This window comes from Pogona vitticeps, chromosome 2 (genome assembly GCF_051106095.1).
Source record: "Pogona vitticeps strain Pit_001003342236 chromosome 2, PviZW2.1, whole genome shotgun sequence".
NCBI classification, from domain to species: domain Eukaryota; kingdom Metazoa; phylum Chordata; class Lepidosauria; order Squamata; family Agamidae; genus Pogona; species Pogona vitticeps.
In genome coordinates this window covers 76270461-76286047 of record NC_135784.1, presented here as the reverse complement: position 1 = coordinate 76286047, position 15587 = coordinate 76270461, and the positions used below count along the sequence as shown (strand labels likewise).

The 15587-nt window shown below is 38.2% G+C and overlaps 1 protein-coding gene across 2 annotated transcripts in view; it reads right to left on the bottom strand.

Moving 5' to 3' along the window:
• Nucleotides 1–6152: 6152 nt before the first annotated feature.
• The window catches only part of SFMBT1 (Scm like with four mbt domains 1), a 129279-nt gene continuing 119844 nt past the window's right edge, over nucleotides 6153–15587 (bottom strand). For both annotated transcript variants that reach the window (XM_020796679.3, XM_020796677.3), the window contains exons 18-21: nucleotides 14600–14778; nucleotides 14221–14466; nucleotides 11105–11233; nucleotides 6153–10837 (exon numbers count right to left, since the gene is read on the bottom strand). In XM_020796679.3, coding sequence (XP_020652338.3) covers nucleotides 10697–10837; nucleotides 11105–11233; nucleotides 14221–14466; nucleotides 14600–14778 — 695 coding nt within the window. In that variant the 3' untranslated portion in view covers nucleotides 6153–10696. The remainder of the gene's footprint in view (nucleotides 10838–11104; nucleotides 11234–14220; nucleotides 14467–14599; nucleotides 14779–15587) is intronic.

Here is a 15587-nt window from a genome sequence, read left to right as displayed (position 1 = left end):
CTGTAAATACAGCTGTAAATATACGTCTGGTATAGTGAGTAAAATTTATTCACTTCTTAATTTAGAGGAAGAAGAAAGTGAGAAAGAGGGATTGAAAATGGTGTGGGAACAAGATATTGGGAAAAGAATAAATGAAGAAGAATGGAGGAGGATATGGAAAATGAGGGTTTCAAGATTTATGTCAGTAAGAATAAAGGAAAAAAAATTTAAACTTAGTTTAAAATGGTATTTAACACCGGTAAAATTAAACAAAATTAACACCAGTCATCCGAATGTCTGTTGGAAATGTGAGAAAAAAGTTGGTACATAATTTCATATGTGGTGGGAATGTGAAAAGGTACAAAGATTTTGGAAACAAATTTTCAAAGAAATAAGTTGTATGTGTGATAAAGATATAGAATGTAAGGCTGAGATTGCTCTGTTATCGATATATGAGAACGTGGATTATGACAAAATGACTAAAGAATTGATAATTAATCTAATAACAGCAGCTAGATTGATTATCGCTAGGCAAAGGAAATTAAAGACTGAATTACAAATTGAAGAATGGTATAATGAAATATGGAATATAGCATTAAATGATAAATTAACTTGTAATTTAAAGATGAAGAAAGGAGAGTTGAAAAAGACCAATTTTTATGTAATATGGGGCAAATTTTTGGAATATGTGTTAATAAGGGGGAAAGGGAAAGCTCCAAATCAAGAATCTATGCAGTTCTGGAGAAGAGGACAATAGAAGAAGAAGAAGGAAGAAAAAGAAGAATATGGCAAGAGGTCCCATATATGGTGGTGGGGAACACTGTTATTGTATTTGAGTTTATATGTTCTATGTATATGATTTGTTTTTGTTATAGTTAATAAAATAAAAATATTTTTTAAAAAATATACATTTGGTGCTGAAGAAGCTGATTGTGTCTGCGTGAGTCACTTTACCACCAGGACCTGCTGAATTACCGTGTGTTTACACTAACAGATGATTCAGTAATGGCTTTTTCCATTGCTTTGGTTTGGGAATTGGCTCTACAGGGAGGTTGGGCCATTTGAACTGGTTATAAGGATTGTTCCCAAAGTTGGAGCTTTAGTTTCGAGAGGCGAGATCGAAGAATTCTGTGCTTAAAATTTTTGCAATGGGTACAGGAGGAGGTTTGGTGTTGTTCTCCCAAGCAGAAAAGGCACTTAGTGTGTCCGTCAGAAAGTGATATTTTATTATCACAGACAACACAGTGCTTAAATGGGCCCAAAGGGGCCATAAATAGGAGACAATAATTTGAGGGGAAAAACCCGATGATTGAAGGGTGTGTGTGCTGCGGCCAGAGGCTGAGCGAGGGGAAAAGAAAAATCTCCAGTGATAAAAGAGTTTGATCTAATAATTTAAAAGAAAAAGATAACAGGAAGGAATCAAGAATAGGCTTTCTTTCTCTTTTACTCACAGAAGCAGAATTATGAGGCTCTCAATGAGGCGGTTGAAAGAAACTGAAAGGGTACGCTTGGTGCCAAGGAACTTATATGGATAGGGAGGGGCATATTCTAATGTTTTTATTGCTTCTGCAGAAGCTCTAGAATCTTCCGATGTGGCTCTGTGTAGGCACAAATCACCCTGGGTGTGATTCACAGAGACCACAAAGAAGAACCACTCCTCACATAGTTCACCATAAAAGCTCTGTTAGGGTTGTTATACAGTGGTGCCCCGCATAACGAGCGATTCGTTTAATGACGAATCCGCATAGCGATGTGTTTTTTGTGATCGCAAAAGCGATCGCATTGCGATGTTTCTAATGGTAAAACATCGCTTTGTGATGATCAGTAAGCGATTTTCGCCTAGCAATTTTTTAAACAGCTGATCGGCGGTTCCAAAATGGCTGCCGGGTAAAGAAAATGGCCGCCCACTGTATTTTTGCGCCCTTTCCTCGCTTACCGGGCAGCGAAAATGGCAGCTGCATGGAGGATTTCCACATAACGGTGAGTTTTTTGCCCATAGGAACTCATTAAACGTGTTTTAATGGGTTCCTATGGGCTTTTTTGCCCCGCATAGCGACGAATCCACATAGTGATGATTTTTTCGGAATGGATTATCGTCGCTATGCGGGGCACCACTGTATGTTGGTTCTGACTTGATGGCCCATAAGAACAACATTCAATTCCATGGAACTTCTGAAATTTAGGATTTGAATAGATACAGTCAGGATTGCTCGGAAAAGGCTGCATTATGATTATTTTTCACCACTTCCCCTTAATCCTCATCTATCACTGAGAGCTTAATCCTATATACTTAGCAAAGGGGAACAAAATGCATGCATTACTTCTAGGTAAATGTGCATTAGAGTTGTATTAGAGGACTAATTAGGGCAATATGTTTGTGTTCATCTATGCTTTGATAGAGGGGGCTACATGAAACGATGGCACGTTTAAAAATACAAAACTCACTAGCAGTATGTTTAGCCTCACATCTCAAGAACATAGTATTGTTTTCAACCCTTAAAAAGATTGTAGAATTCATGCTGCCAAAAACATGGCTTAATCCTGGTTATTAAAAGCTTTACAAAATACCAATAATTTGGTACATCTGCAAATATTCCTGGCAGAACCACAGAACAATCTACAATTGCATTAATTATATACTGTACTTATGTATAACTGATTCAAAATATTTGCACTGATTATCCATGGTTTCATTAGAGCCTGAGAAGTTCAGTTTATACCTAGTAAGTAGCCTTCTTCCACTCACCTTAAACATGATACCTGCTAAGCTGTCTGGCACTGTATGCATTTCTTGATAATCCTGTGCAAAGTAAGCCACCCCTGCTATCTGTGATAATGCCAGTTATACTATTTTCCCATTCCTGGCACTCAAAGGACTTTTCAGCTGTTTGTATCAAGAGCTGATAGGAACACAGCTGGGTTTTCCTGAATCTCACTATCCATCTCTGGTTTGAAAAGGGCCAAAGGATAATATGCGCTCCTATAGGTCACTTGACATAACATCAGTCATAAAGTATAGTATTGATAGCCAGCATTATCCATCCCCAGGCTACAGCTACTGTCAAAATATGACTAAACCTGGGTTTTGCCAATAGATCTGGGATTCTGCTTTTGAAAATCCACCTGCAAATTGGACTCAAGAATTATTGGAGCCCACCAGTGAAATTCATGGCATTCCAAGGGGGCTTGTGTGCCTAGAGCAAGCAGTTGTTTTAAGCTTGGTTCAGGAATCTGAGATAGACACTTTTGAATCTCAAATATTTTAGAAGTTAAACTGGAAATTGAGTGGATACTGGATAAGTAAGTCCCATTTAGGCTGGCAGTTGCCACACTTAGCTTTCTGATGCCTGGGACCAGCAGTGGTGATTTTGGGGCATTCAAGGCTCCCCTCTTTTCCAAGGCTCCCAAAGGTTTCTCAGGTTGAATGGGACCCCTGGTCTTGGAACTTGGTGGTGATTAGAGTAGGAATCTTTAAATTAAAAATCAATATCCTTGATGAATACATTGTCAGCATTTACATGAAACTCAGCAGGATTCCAGCCAAATTGTTCTTATGTAAACATGACATTAGTTCATTTATTATTTATTTATTGAGCAAATATAAAATAGTTTTTATGTACAGTAAATGCTAGTTCAATTAAAATGATCTGTTCCATACTTTGAAAGAGGCTCCATCCCAGTCTAATTTGTGTTTGCAAACAACTTTTTCTCACACTGAAATATAGCTATAAATGAGAACTGGGGTTAACCACATTGCATTGATCTGTGCGCTGTATCTGATGATCAAACATCTGTTGTGTTGAGTCGTAAAATGAAGGCATATAAATAAGAGCCAATATTCATCCTGTTACATACCAGAAGATAAATTTCTGCTGGGCCTTTTCTGTATTAGCAAGTTGGAAATCAATCCAGTGTCTTTGTGTCTAAATTATGACTCCCAGCACGCCAACCATACACAACTAAGGAAATAACTGGGAGAGAGGCAACATTTAAAAAAAAGGTATAATTTCAACACACAATCACGACATTTAGTGCCATAAATCCTGATGCTTGGTGTAATAATCACAATTTAAGTAGACCCATTGAATCAATTGAACTTAAAGACAAGTTGACCCACCAGATCCCCATGATTCAAGGAGCCTACTCTAAGTTGTGAATTACTACCCTAACCAGTCCAATTTCAGCCAGTGTGCGCCTTGAAAATTATGAATATATTTAGATTTTATTCCGTCATTCATGTTTCTATCCCACTTTTCTCCCCAAAAGGACACAAAGCCTTCTTCTGCAACTTCATAGAGACTTTGCACTATTGAAATGAAGTTGTTGTTTAGTTATGTCCGACTCTTCATGACCCCATGTTTACCCAGCCCGTCTGTCTTCCACTGCCTCCTGAAGTTTGGTCAAATTCATGTTGGTAGCTTCAGTGACCCTATCCATCTATCTCATCCTCTCTCATCCCCTTCTTCTCTTGCCTTCACACTTTCCCAACATCAGGGTCTTTTCCAGGGAGTTGGCCAAAGTATTGGAGCCTCAGCTTCAGGATCTGTGAAATAAAATACTAGTATACATTAACAAATCAGTTAGGTACTGTAAGGGCACTTAAATAGTTTGGTAAGGGGTCCTGTTTCTTTGACCACATAAATGAATTTTGGATAGATGCGGGATATGTTTAATTCTCCTGGGAAAGAAAATTAGAACAGAACACACAAACTACCCCAAACTACAGAGGCAGCCATGTATACGCAAACACCAGTTTCCTCCAGAATTGTACTAGCAATTTTCAACATGCAATACCAGCACAAGATACATTACTGCAAAGTGTCTGAACATCAGTGCAAAAGCATTTTCTTATTCATGTTCAAAGCTGTAGTTTAGCCAGATTTAAAGCACAATGGAACATAACCCTCTGAACATAGTCTCTCACTCACAGCATCTCTCCTAGACTCCATCCACCAGTCTTTATATCCAGCTCCCTCCCCCCTTGGCTCCGCCTTCCGTCCCCTCATTGGCTCCTTCTTCAATGTTCTACTGTGAGGGCAGGGCTGTTCGCTACAGTTGTATACTGATCCACACACATTTTTGGGTGTATGTTATCTGAGGTTTCCTTACGGGTATATCAAGGTTTGAGAACAGTGGACAGGTAAAATAAGAGAAGGGAAGAGAGAAAAAGAGAGGCAAAACCAAGACAACACAGTACATCCCAGTACATTCAGAAACAAGTACTGATCCCATGTGTGGATGCCAACAGCAGAATGATCTATTCAAATTTGCAGCAGCAATAAAAAATACCAGAATGGACTAGAGGAATGACTGGGGACAGCACTAAGTTGTGGTTAAGCCGTATGTTCAGATGGACATTGCTGCAGCACATGGAGGTGTACATAAGACTGCAGCCTTAGTTGTACAAGAAGCACAAACATTATTTTACTGTATGTGGGCAACACCAGCTAATTCTGAGTCTGGCACTGCTTTAACGTGTAGCATTACTTACAGTTGTATCAGCTAAAGTGTGTATGTTCACAATAACAGTATTAGTTTTTTTTTAATGTTTAAAGCACTACTGATTTATCTGTATTTATAAGCTAAAAGTTTAGATATTTCCATAGCTCAAACTGAATCCAAAGGGGGCATTGACAGAGGGAAAAACAGTTGTACTCAAAAATGTTTAAAAACAAAACAAAGAATGGTTGTTGTAGGTTTTTTGGGTTGTTTGGCCGTGTCCTGGAGGTTTTTCTTCCTAATGTTTCACTAGTCTCTGTGGCCGGCATCTTCTAACTCCTGTCCTCTGAAGATGCCAGCCACAGAGACTGGCAAAACGTTAGGAAGAAAAACCTCCAGAACACAGCCAAACAGCATGAAAAACCTACAACAACCATTGGATCCTGGCCATGAAAGCCTTCGGGAATACATTAAAACAAGGCATGTTTCTAGGGAAAACAGGCTGAAAAAGCCATTTTCCCTGAAGGCACTAGGCAAATATATCAAATAATTTGCATGTGTGTGATAACAACTTCTGAAGTCCAATTGCCAAATACCTTGACATTCACCTTTGCCTCTGTGGACCTTCAAGTGCTTCTTATATTTTAAGAAACCCGCTTCACTATTACTCCAAGGACGTAAAATGGGGATTGGAGCACACCCATTTCAAGTCATTTACATGATGGAAACCAGCACCAATTTAAATAATTTTTTATTTTCTTACAGCCACATAAAACGGTCATGTACCACAAAATTATGTACATTAATTTACAAGGGGGGAAATCAAGCAAAATAATCCATTTCAAATATTTTAAAACCCTTTAACTGATGCATCGATCAAGCAAAGGAGAACTTTGAAAGACATTCTCATGTGCATATTTCTTGACTTCTGAATTTTATCCTCATTTATATATTAATTAAAATAAAAAAATAATAATACAGCAAGCAGGAGGGACAACACAATATACATCTTTCAAATTCTTTTTTCCCCAAGAACAAAGCAGGAAAAGTGCATGTCCAGCTATTACAACAAACAGATCTACATATAAGTTGCCCTCACAGGTTCAAGAATTTCTGATTGTCTATAAACTTCAACAGAACATTTTCAGATGATGGGAAATGTGCACATAATGCTGGGGGAACATGGTAATAGCTAAGAAGCTGACCAACATGAAGCCTCCAAGATACTAAGGCTTATCAGGAGTTAAAATGGAAGGAATAAGTATTTCACAAAAACCAACTGTTTAAACCACTTCTACCTTACACTTCAAGTTCCAAATGGTTGGTGACTCCTTCCTCATACAGCCTGGAGTCTTATTAAAGAAAGACAGTGGAACCTTGTGGTTCCTTTTAACTCCCCAAGGAACAACTTGTTGCATTACAAGGTTAGAGATTCAGGTCCTTGCTGTTGGTGTTTGACTGTACTCTTTTAAGTAATACTAAATTAGACTACAGTGTAAGGATTATATCCAGCTTCTGGGAAGCAATTAACTAATATGTAACATCTATTGAACTATGTCTGTCCAATTATAACAATTTTTCAAACAGATATTAAAAGCAACTCACATTTGATATTTGTTATAACCCATCTATGACATCTGGCCAACAAGAGGCTGGCTTTCCGTACTTGCAGAAAACACCACTGCAATTAAATGAGGTTTAGAACAATTGTTTTGCATTCAAAATCAATTCTGTCCTTATTTTGTGTTCATATGGTTTCTGGGCAATCTCTTTGTGTTTAGCAAATCTTGGGTATTTTGCAAAGTTTCACCATAGGCAACAATCTTAGGCAAAGCTGAAAATTGCATCAAAAAAGCTTAATTTAAAACATTGTATTTATGTTACATGGTAAAATGACTTTTGGCAACATGTTTCATGTTAAATTAATAAAGCTTCACAATCTGCACAGAAAGAAACCAAGTGGCTGAGGCAAACCTATGCTTTGCCTATCCTGGTTTTAAACTTCATAATTTGGCGTATTCACGAGAGCCTCTACTTCTCATGTCCAACCCCGTATCTTTGAACAAATTAAACTTTGGCTAATTAGACATTACGATAAATCTTTCAGGTTACGCAAAGTGTATTCAGTTCAGTAAGTAAACAATCTATTACTACACTGTCATCAGATTAGTATTGGACTAACTCAACCTTCTTCGGAAAAAAAAGAGAGAGAACAGGAAGGATAAGGCTTCCACTGTCCTAACAAGGTTCATCATTCCTGTGCATGTCAGGCACAGGGATGATGAAGAAAGTTAGTTGCTTTCCCTATAGCTTGTCTCCTTCAAAGTCAGAGTCTGGCACAAGCCTTACACATCACCGGATTCCCACAATGTTCCTGCAAATTTCTAGCATTATGAAAACGGTAGGTGTACTCAGAAAAATTAGACAAGGGCTATTTCCCAATTCATTTGCCATCTGTGCCACTTCAACAGAGGGTTACTCTTTTTTCATGTAGGAAAAACAAAGTCTTTAACCTCTTCCTATCCTTATAGCTTTGTGAAATGTTCCCAAAAGCAAATTACAGGAAAACTGTCCTTTATGGTCCTACCATTTATTTTTTCATGTAGTTTTTGTATAGCAACTCCCAGAGATTTGAGAATTATGTTTACTTTTTTATACTCTCTCCTCTGGGGAAGCTATAAAACAGACCTTAAGGCCTGTGGGTGCACACACTTTCTCCTAACTAGTGTATCATTGGCACAGTAGAGACATACAATCTTATCTTACTCTGCAGACTCTCCTCCACTGCACTACAATAGTCTTTGAATGTCGTATCAGTATTAAGTCAGAGAAGACTCCAACTGACCCATTTAAGGAATAAATGGAAGTTGATGAAGGGTTTGTAGATGAAGTTATATTTTACTGAAGCCAAAGAATGTTCCAGAACCACTTAGGGAATGAATGCTTTGTAGAACAAGGCAAATCCTTTAAAGTCCAGCCCAAAAGACATGCTTAAATTGCTTCAAGAAATGTATATGCAAGTACCCGTGTGTTGCATAGAAATGACTCACTAAAAATAACAAACAGTGGAAAGCATATTTCTTTTTAAAAGCCCATAAATGAATCACATGGAGAACAGAATCCTAAAGTGGAATAGGAATATCAGTCTATGAATGTATCTCCGATAACCTGCAGCTAACCACTGGCATCAAAACATAGCTTATTTATAGCAATATATGAAGTATGAAAGTTCTGCTTTAAAAATCCTGAAAATCGTAGATACGTTTGTATGTACAATGATGTACAATGTCCTTAAAATTCCATTTCAGTTTTCCCCCCCCAGAATGCATCCAACAGGTGTGTGCTTAAAAAGATAACACTGAGGATGGATGCTGAAAGAAAACTAATTAACATTCTGATGCCAGAGATGCATTTACACTTCTCCAGGCAGGTACATATTTTTCATAAATAAAAAGAATGGCAGGATTGTACTAGTTTCAAGATATAAGATACTTGCAAACTTGTTCACTGATATTCAGAAATCTTCACTGAAATGTTGAAAAGAACATTCAGAAATGTTCTCTGAACATTTTATGTACAAATCTTGTCTTGGTTGAAATCTGAAGGATGAAAGGTCTGGACACTTATTCCCTGCATCCATATCCCAAGGTCACATATAGTACCTAGGAAGGTTATGAATTTTTTTCAAGATATTGTACTATACACTCTCTTAAACAACTTTTGTATATAATCTGGGACATGATTTCCCAGAAAGAAAATAGTGTTTCAACCTGTGAATACCAAACATTCACAGCCTGACGTGACCAGGTACATTTCAAATTAAATGCACATATATCATGGACAGAGATACAAGTGGTTCCTGGGTGCATGATTAATTCCAAATGAGTCTGGACTTACTCTGCAGAAACCAAAACTTAGTCATTCTTCAGCATTATGCACCAACAGTTACTTGTTGTGGTTGTGGGAAGCTGCTCCATAGATAAGCACTAGAGGGCATGTGAGCATTTGCCAGCCTTAACTTCAACACAGGAGAGTTCTCTGCATGAAGTCACAAGGCCATGTAGAGAAGCACAGACCTCCATCTCCTAATGTATACAAACAGGCGATATATGCCACATGAACTATGCCACAAAGGGACTTTACAATTCATGTACTCTTATATTTTTTAGCCAGAAAAGGGAAGAGGACATTTCATCCATGCATTTACAAACAACTACAATTAGCTGGGAACGTTCTTAATATCTGAGAATTGGTAGGAGTGCTAAGTTATTAATATTTTTTCCTCTATAGTTCCGAAGTCAACTTTCCAAGAAACATGAACAAGAGAAATGACCTAACATGTCATTTCTACTCCAAATGTAACATGCAATTTCACTAACAACTTTTCAAACTGAAAAAATTATATTAAAGTGTCAATATTTCTGTGCATCTTGCTGTAAAAAATAATAATAAATTAAATTGCAGCTTATCTGTAAAACAGAACCATAGGCTAATATTCACACTTCTGCTCCACAATTCTCCTATTTTCCCCTCTGTGCTTTTACCACGGACATGACAGCAGGAATTCCAGCAGGCACAACATTCACTGTCACTACCTCTCCATGACTATGAGGCTCTACCAGTTGAATTTGTGACGGTTGGGTAGCCACCAATGGCTCAGAGCCTCTATCTGAAGAAAAAAAAGTTGCCATCCTTATTATGACTGTAGCAAAACAGTTGCATAACCACATATATGACCATCTGTGACAAATTCTACTTCCCTTGTAGCTTTTCCAGATTGTAGAGGTAGAGAGCAAGCTCCAAAATAAAGATCACAAACAAAATCTGGCTGCACTTTCAAGCTCTTGGCCACATCACATATCTTGGCAATCAGCTAGTTTTATTTTTCCAAAAGATCTTTACGACAAAAACAGTGGGATAGGTCTGCAAATGGTCAGGAGATCTCCCATCCACATGTTGTCAGTTTGTTCTTCTTGACTAAAACTATAGGAAAGTCTTCTCCCCTCAAAGGTCAGATTTCAACCAACTTTATTCACTAAAAAATCTTGGCGTACTGAATGAGTTTGTATTACAGTCCTAAACCAACAAACAATTGTGAAAATAGCTCAGACTGCATTGTTGTTTTGCTCCAAGTATTTCTTTTTTTTCCTTTCTTCAAAAGTGCAAGACTGCAAATGCAGTTTTCGTCCAATTCTCCTTGACTCTCCCAAATGAAGGAAGAGCAGGATGCTGCAGTTGTGCTTCAACAATTTGATCTCATTTGATTGCTTCCTCCACTTTAGTTAGCAAACTGCTGGTAGAAGGCAAATTTCACTCTTTCAATGTGATGGCAAAGTTTTATGGCTGGGCCAAGTTTCAAGTCCATACACTCCTGAACAGTAGGAAGAGTGAGCAGGAGAAGTGCCTGTCCATCTATTTCCTATTATGAGACACAAAAGACAGAACACAAGTCAACATTAATGAGAAATCAATTCAAAATGCACTGAAGAGCAATAAATGTATGTGGTGACTGAAAGCTAGCAAATCAAACTAGAAAATACCCTGACATAACTACAAATCTGGGAATCCAAAAAGCTTTAATTGTTTATTGAGGAAAAAAATTTATTGGAACAAAGATTCTTACACCAGATGAATATTGGTTCCAGGTGGTCAAGCAGCAATGGTTAATAATAAAACAATACAATACCTGATCCAAAAATATCCTAGCTAATGGTGCACAGTCTGTAGATTTGAGGAACCGCACAACATCAGCTACACTCCATTCCAGAGGGTTGCTGTCCAGCTGCAGCTTTTCGCCAACTTCTATTTTTATTTCCTATCCCATAAAACACAACAACACAAAACAAGAATATTACATTTACAGTGCTCAGGAATATCTGCTTTTCTGATATGTCCCTACTAATGGAATTTTATACAAGTTGGCGTACTCCTGAGGAAAGCTATAGATTTAGGCATCTTGAATTTCCAGTGCCAGATTTTTTCCATATCAGCTTAAAAAACCCTATAGGCCAGTGATGTTATGCACAACCTAAAATTAAATACATATGTGACATAAGGCATACCAGTTTCTGCATATAACATTAACAAACATTTCATTTCTGTCATCTTAATGCCACCCCACCCTCACTATAAAAGGTGAAAAGTGTATAATCTTCCCCCTCAAGTTGTGAAATCCTTCACCATACGTTGGTGTGTGCATACTAGTTGCTACTGGTCTTGCATTTCTGGGTGCTATGATGCTACATGAAGAGCCAGGCATGCAAGAAATGATACATTAGACATATAGACAACTAGCTAGAACTGGAGTATTATTTTTACTCACTGAAGATGCATATTCTGTAAATTTTTTCACTTGTATTCAACATTCTCTCCAATTTCTGCTAGCACTGTACAGGGCTCTGCAACCCCTCATGTACAGGGTTCTGCCCGTAACCAGAAGCAAGTGGGTGAGAACATCAATCTGGCTGTTCAGGATTGATGCAGCACTGTGAGTGCACAGGGCTTACAGAAATATTGCTTGTATTCACATAATTGTTTAGTAAATGGTTTTGTTGCTTGTGCAAAATGAGTTTTATTGGTGAATTATACTCCACACAGTCAATTTCAGTTTACCTATATCCAGGCATTGTATTGATCCCTTCTGACATATTAGAAAATTGTCGTCCAGTAATAACTTCACCCTGTCCTCCGCCATCAGCAACAGAGTGCTGAACCAAGGTTGATGTGGCCATCATAGAATTATCAAAATCACAGCTGAATTGTCTTGTATGATCTTTATGGGGAAGTGTATACATCAGATACCCATTCTAAGAGACATGAATGCATTTCCTAGAGAATCTTTGCCTTAGTTTGCCAGCAAAAAAACCCAACATTTTGCATTTCCTGTTGTTATAAGAAGAGAACACATCTATTTCTGGCACTCCTCATCTGTTTACAAATACTGCATAAACTTGCTAAGACAGCTCCCACTCATTCATCTGTGTTAGTGCTCTGCTCAATGAGTCTACTACTTGATTGTCATCTCTCATGATGTGAATCACTATTGGAAAAATGTGTTTCAGAATGCACCATGTTGTGCTGACAGGCAGAGAAGACTCTCTGATTTTATTCCTCCCTGCTTGATTACATAGTACATGGCTGCTGTATTGTTCATTGCTATTTGGATAACTTTGCCCGCTATTATGTTTTCGAATGCTCTCACTGCTTTGAACATTGCCACAAAGTCCAGAAAACTGATGTGATGCTCCTTTTCTTGAGGTGTCATATTGCACTTTAATCTACACATACTGGCATCCAAATTTGTTGGAAATTTTAGCAGGTGAAGATGGAAAAAACAGAAAGCTGTTTAATTTGTCAGTGCTAGTGGTCCCATTTAGGTGTTAGATTAAGGACTTTTCCAAGTTCCTCAGGAACACTACAGGTGCTTTCTCAGTTTCATTCTGCTTGATATTTGATAAAGTACCATAAAGTCTGGAGACTTGTTTGTTGTCTCTGCTACTCATACATAGTGCCAATTTATTTCTAATGAAAAGCAAACATATCACTTTTATTCTGACAACCATGTCTGAGAACTGAAGACTACCAAAATTAGAAAACATTTTCCACAGAAAACACAATGTCCACTTGAAGATACACGGCATTTGGATGTGCAAATCTTATGACGGATGACTATTCAACATGCTGTTTGCAGGAAATTTACACAGAATTTAGAAAAAAAATTGAGTGCATTGATAGTACACTAGAATCTTAGTTTTCTTAAAAACCTGTAAAAGTATTTGTTTACTGCAAACAAGGCTAGCTTCAAATAACATGAACTCCTCAACTACATACAGTAAATTGTTTAAGGGGGTATTCAGAAGCAAAATGTTTAATTCCAAATACATTATCTGACAACCCCAAGATGCCGAGCTCTGCAGCAGCAGGAATAATAAGATACTGCCAAAACACATAAACTGAAGGCAATATGCAGGCATAAGACAACTTTCTAGAGAATTTCCTGTCATCACTGCTGGAAGAAGCCAGCGAGGAATACAAATGTGTATATACTTTTCTCTCCTGAATGAACACGTTTAAGGACAGGAACAGAATATGATGACAATAATGACAGTGCTAGGAAATGTAGGATTATTCTGTTTCTCAGGATATCCCCCCCAAAAATAACTTTAAATTATCGGGGCCCTGTTCTGCTATGTTAACTGTTATACTGATTTGTAGTTATGTTTCCCTCACATTGTCTCTGTGTAGCTACATATACTTTAAAAAAATATTTTAATACAATGGTGCCTCGCTTAACGAGCGCACCGTTTAACGACGAATCCGCATAGCGATCTGTTTTTTCAGATCACTAATGTGATCGCATTGTGACGTTTTCAATGGCAAAACATTGCATTGTGATGAACGTTAAGCGTTTCGCTTATCAATCTTCACATTGCGATGTTTTTTTAAACTGATCGGCAGTTCCAAAATGGCCGCTGCAACCATTTTCGCACCCTGCCCTCGCTTACCGAGGGCGCGAAAATGGCGGCGCTATGGAGGAACTTCACTGAACTGTGAGTTTGGGGCCCCATAGGAACACATTAAACAAAGTTTAATGCGTTCCTATGGGGTTTTTTGATCCGTTTAGCGATGTTTTTGCATAGCGACGATTAATTCGGAACGGATTAGCGTCGCTATGCGGGGCACCACTGTACATTCGAGTAATATAAATGCATGCACAGACACACACACGCGCTCATCACAGAGATGTGGGTTTTTTCTATGTTTTTTTTATTTTGTGTTTTGTTTCTCAAATTCAAGACATACCTTTGGTGAAGGAGGTTTATTTTCATCATCCGAGAAGGAAAAGGTACGTAGTCTTCTTTTCCGTTTGTCCCTATCCTGCGTGCCAGTATGAGACTGCTCACTCTGTGTAGGGGAGGATGACCGAGATTTCTTCTCTGACAATTCTGACTCCTCAAGCAGTTCTTCCTGGTGCTCAGAAGTACTATCTTCTGTAAGAGATTCTTCATCCCCGTCATCTTGGTCATCCTCCTCTTCACCCCCACTCCCCTGAAAGGAGAAAAGGGAGATGAGTACACTCACGGTAGTGTCAATGTTTGGGTAAAAACATACATTCTACTGTAATTTTATTTAACACCTGTCCAGTCTACTCATATTAAATACATCTCTTATGGTGGCCTACTTGGGGTGAGCCAGCTGGTGTGTTATCCACTGAGGTAGAAGATCGTTTCTTCTTGTGAACAAAGAAGTTTTTTCGTTTCTTTCTCTTCCTGCTTGCCTTCTTCATGCTTGCCTCTGGGTTGCTGTGGATACCTGGGGGTCGGCCAATCCTTTTATTTCTACGCTTCCCATAATAGTGTGCTATAGGGGGTAAAAAGAGGAGGATTCTTACTGTGAAACATCAGAATAAGTCATCATTTGTTAGTCATTAAAACCTAGGCAGTAAGAGGAGATTTTACTGACAAACTTGATTTTATATAGGGCAATTATTTGCAGACTCATAGCCAAACACTATCTGGCAGGTACATGCCTTGCAAAAAATATGATGAATGGTACTGCATATCATCAAACCCACTAGGTACAAGGTAAGTAGCACAACATTTCAAAGATTGGGTGAGGTTACAATAATCTTGTAGGTCAAATTTCTCATTTTGGAAGTGGTGATGCAGATTGGTGTGAAGAAAAAGAGAAGTGTGGTCATTTTGGGAATACCATTTTGGTGGTATAAGGAAAGGATCTGCACAGGCATTGTGATCTAGACAAGACAGTATGTAAGCAGAGACTGTAAGCAGAAACATAGGTCAATTAAGGTGCTCAGTGAAAGTGAACATACAGGTACTGTGTTTCCCCGAAAATAAGACAGGGTCTTATATTAATTTTTGCTCCAAAAAATGCATTGGGGCTTATTTTCAGGGGATGCTTAATTTTTTTCATGTATAATCTACGATTATTAAAATACAGTCATGTCATCTTCTTCTGATTGTTGCACAATGGTGGAAGACAGGCTTTCATTTAACTAGGGCTTATTTTTGGGGTACGGCTTATATTAAGAGCATCCTGAAAAAATGATACTAGGTCTTATTTTCAGGTTAGGTCTTATTTTCAGGGAAACAGGTAGTGGGTGTGGGAAAGAGGCAGATGCGACATTAATTGTGCAAGGAACAAAGAAG